Source organism: Penaeus monodon, chromosome 29 (genome assembly GCF_015228065.2).
Source record: "Penaeus monodon isolate SGIC_2016 chromosome 29, NSTDA_Pmon_1, whole genome shotgun sequence".
NCBI lineage: Eukaryota > Metazoa > Arthropoda > Malacostraca > Decapoda > Penaeidae > Penaeus > Penaeus monodon.
In genome coordinates this window covers 28,582,262-28,583,444 of record NC_051414.1, presented here as the reverse complement: position 1 = coordinate 28,583,444, position 1,183 = coordinate 28,582,262, and the positions used below count along the sequence as shown (strand labels likewise).

The following is a 1,183-nucleotide window of genomic DNA, read 5'->3' as shown; positions in this document are numbered from 1 at the left end:
TGGGTCTTGTTTACAGGTTGGACCTAATAGTGAAAATCAGAGGACCAGTGATAGTGAAAACATGGGACTCGGGAAGATTTTGGCATCAGTCACCCAGCTGCGACAGTTTCACCACCACCCTTTCTCCAACGCAGAACGAGACAGCACTTATAGACCTGGTGGCAGCTGTGGAAGAAAGAAGGTGAAGAAACCATTCTCCTGTGCACAGTGCTCTTACCAGACTGCATCCAAGAGCAATCTGGTGATCCATCTACGTACTCACACAGGGGAAAGACCGTATCAGTGTCCGCAGTGCTCATTTAGTGCTTCATTTGAATACAATCTGAAAGTTCACATGAGGACACATACGGGCGAAAAGCCATACATGTGCCCTAATTGTCCTTTGCGCTTTGCTCAGAAGGCCCACCTCAAGAATCATCTCTTCACCCACACTGGAGAAAAGCCATTTTCATGTCAGCACTGCTCGGCAAAATTCAGCCGCATGAGCAATCTGAGAAGACATTCCCAAACTCATCAGTAACCCCTTCCTTCTGTCATAGTTCTTTCATTTTCACTCATTTTTATTTCACTTTTAATGTTTCTTTCCCATATTCATGTTGCTTTCATATAGTATTGCTCTGTCATTAATTGAAAGAGAAGGTATGGTGAACCTTTGGAACATAGAGCATTCAACTGTCAAAAGGAAATAATCAAGGAATATGGTGAAACCTTCATTTTATTGTCTTTCAACTAATTAACAAAGGTAAATAAGTAACAGACATTGCCAGCCTGCTTTCAGATAACATTAAGTAATCTGATCTCTGTGGAGATAGTCTGAATCTGTTGAACATAAATGAATATGATATGATTTAAAGTTATCATTTGTTGAATTCCTCATCATTCACACAATACTGCCACTCATGTAAATGCAGGTCCTAAAAATAATACGAGTTAGTCATGTAAGTTTAAAGTTTCAGATGATCCTCCTTTCCTAAACTTAAAAAAAAAGAATATTTATTACTTCGGGTTTATGGTCTGCTGTTTAATATACAGTGTGTGTAGAATGCTTTGCATAACTAGGATGATTTTCCAGGTTTGGATATTTATATGAAATATGAAGTCATATTGGATATATGGATATGAAAGTACATTAAAGTCTTCCCAAAAAGTAAACGGAACTTATTATAGGGCCAAGATAAGATTT

The 1,183-nt window shown here is 38.3% G+C and overlaps 1 protein-coding gene across 1 annotated transcript in view; it reads left to right on the top strand.

Moving 5' to 3' along the window:
- Positions 1 to 1,163, top strand: part of LOC119592113 (zinc finger protein 12-like) — a 23,386-nt gene extending 22,223 nt beyond the window's left edge. Inside the window, exon 6 of the mRNA XM_037940932.1 lies at positions 17 to 1,163. Within this exon, the coding sequence (XP_037796860.1) occupies positions 17 to 520 (504 nt within the window). The 3' untranslated portion in view covers positions 521 to 1,163. The remainder of the gene's footprint in view (positions 1 to 16) is intronic.
- The last annotated feature ends 20 nt before the right edge of the window (positions 1,164 to 1,183 follow it).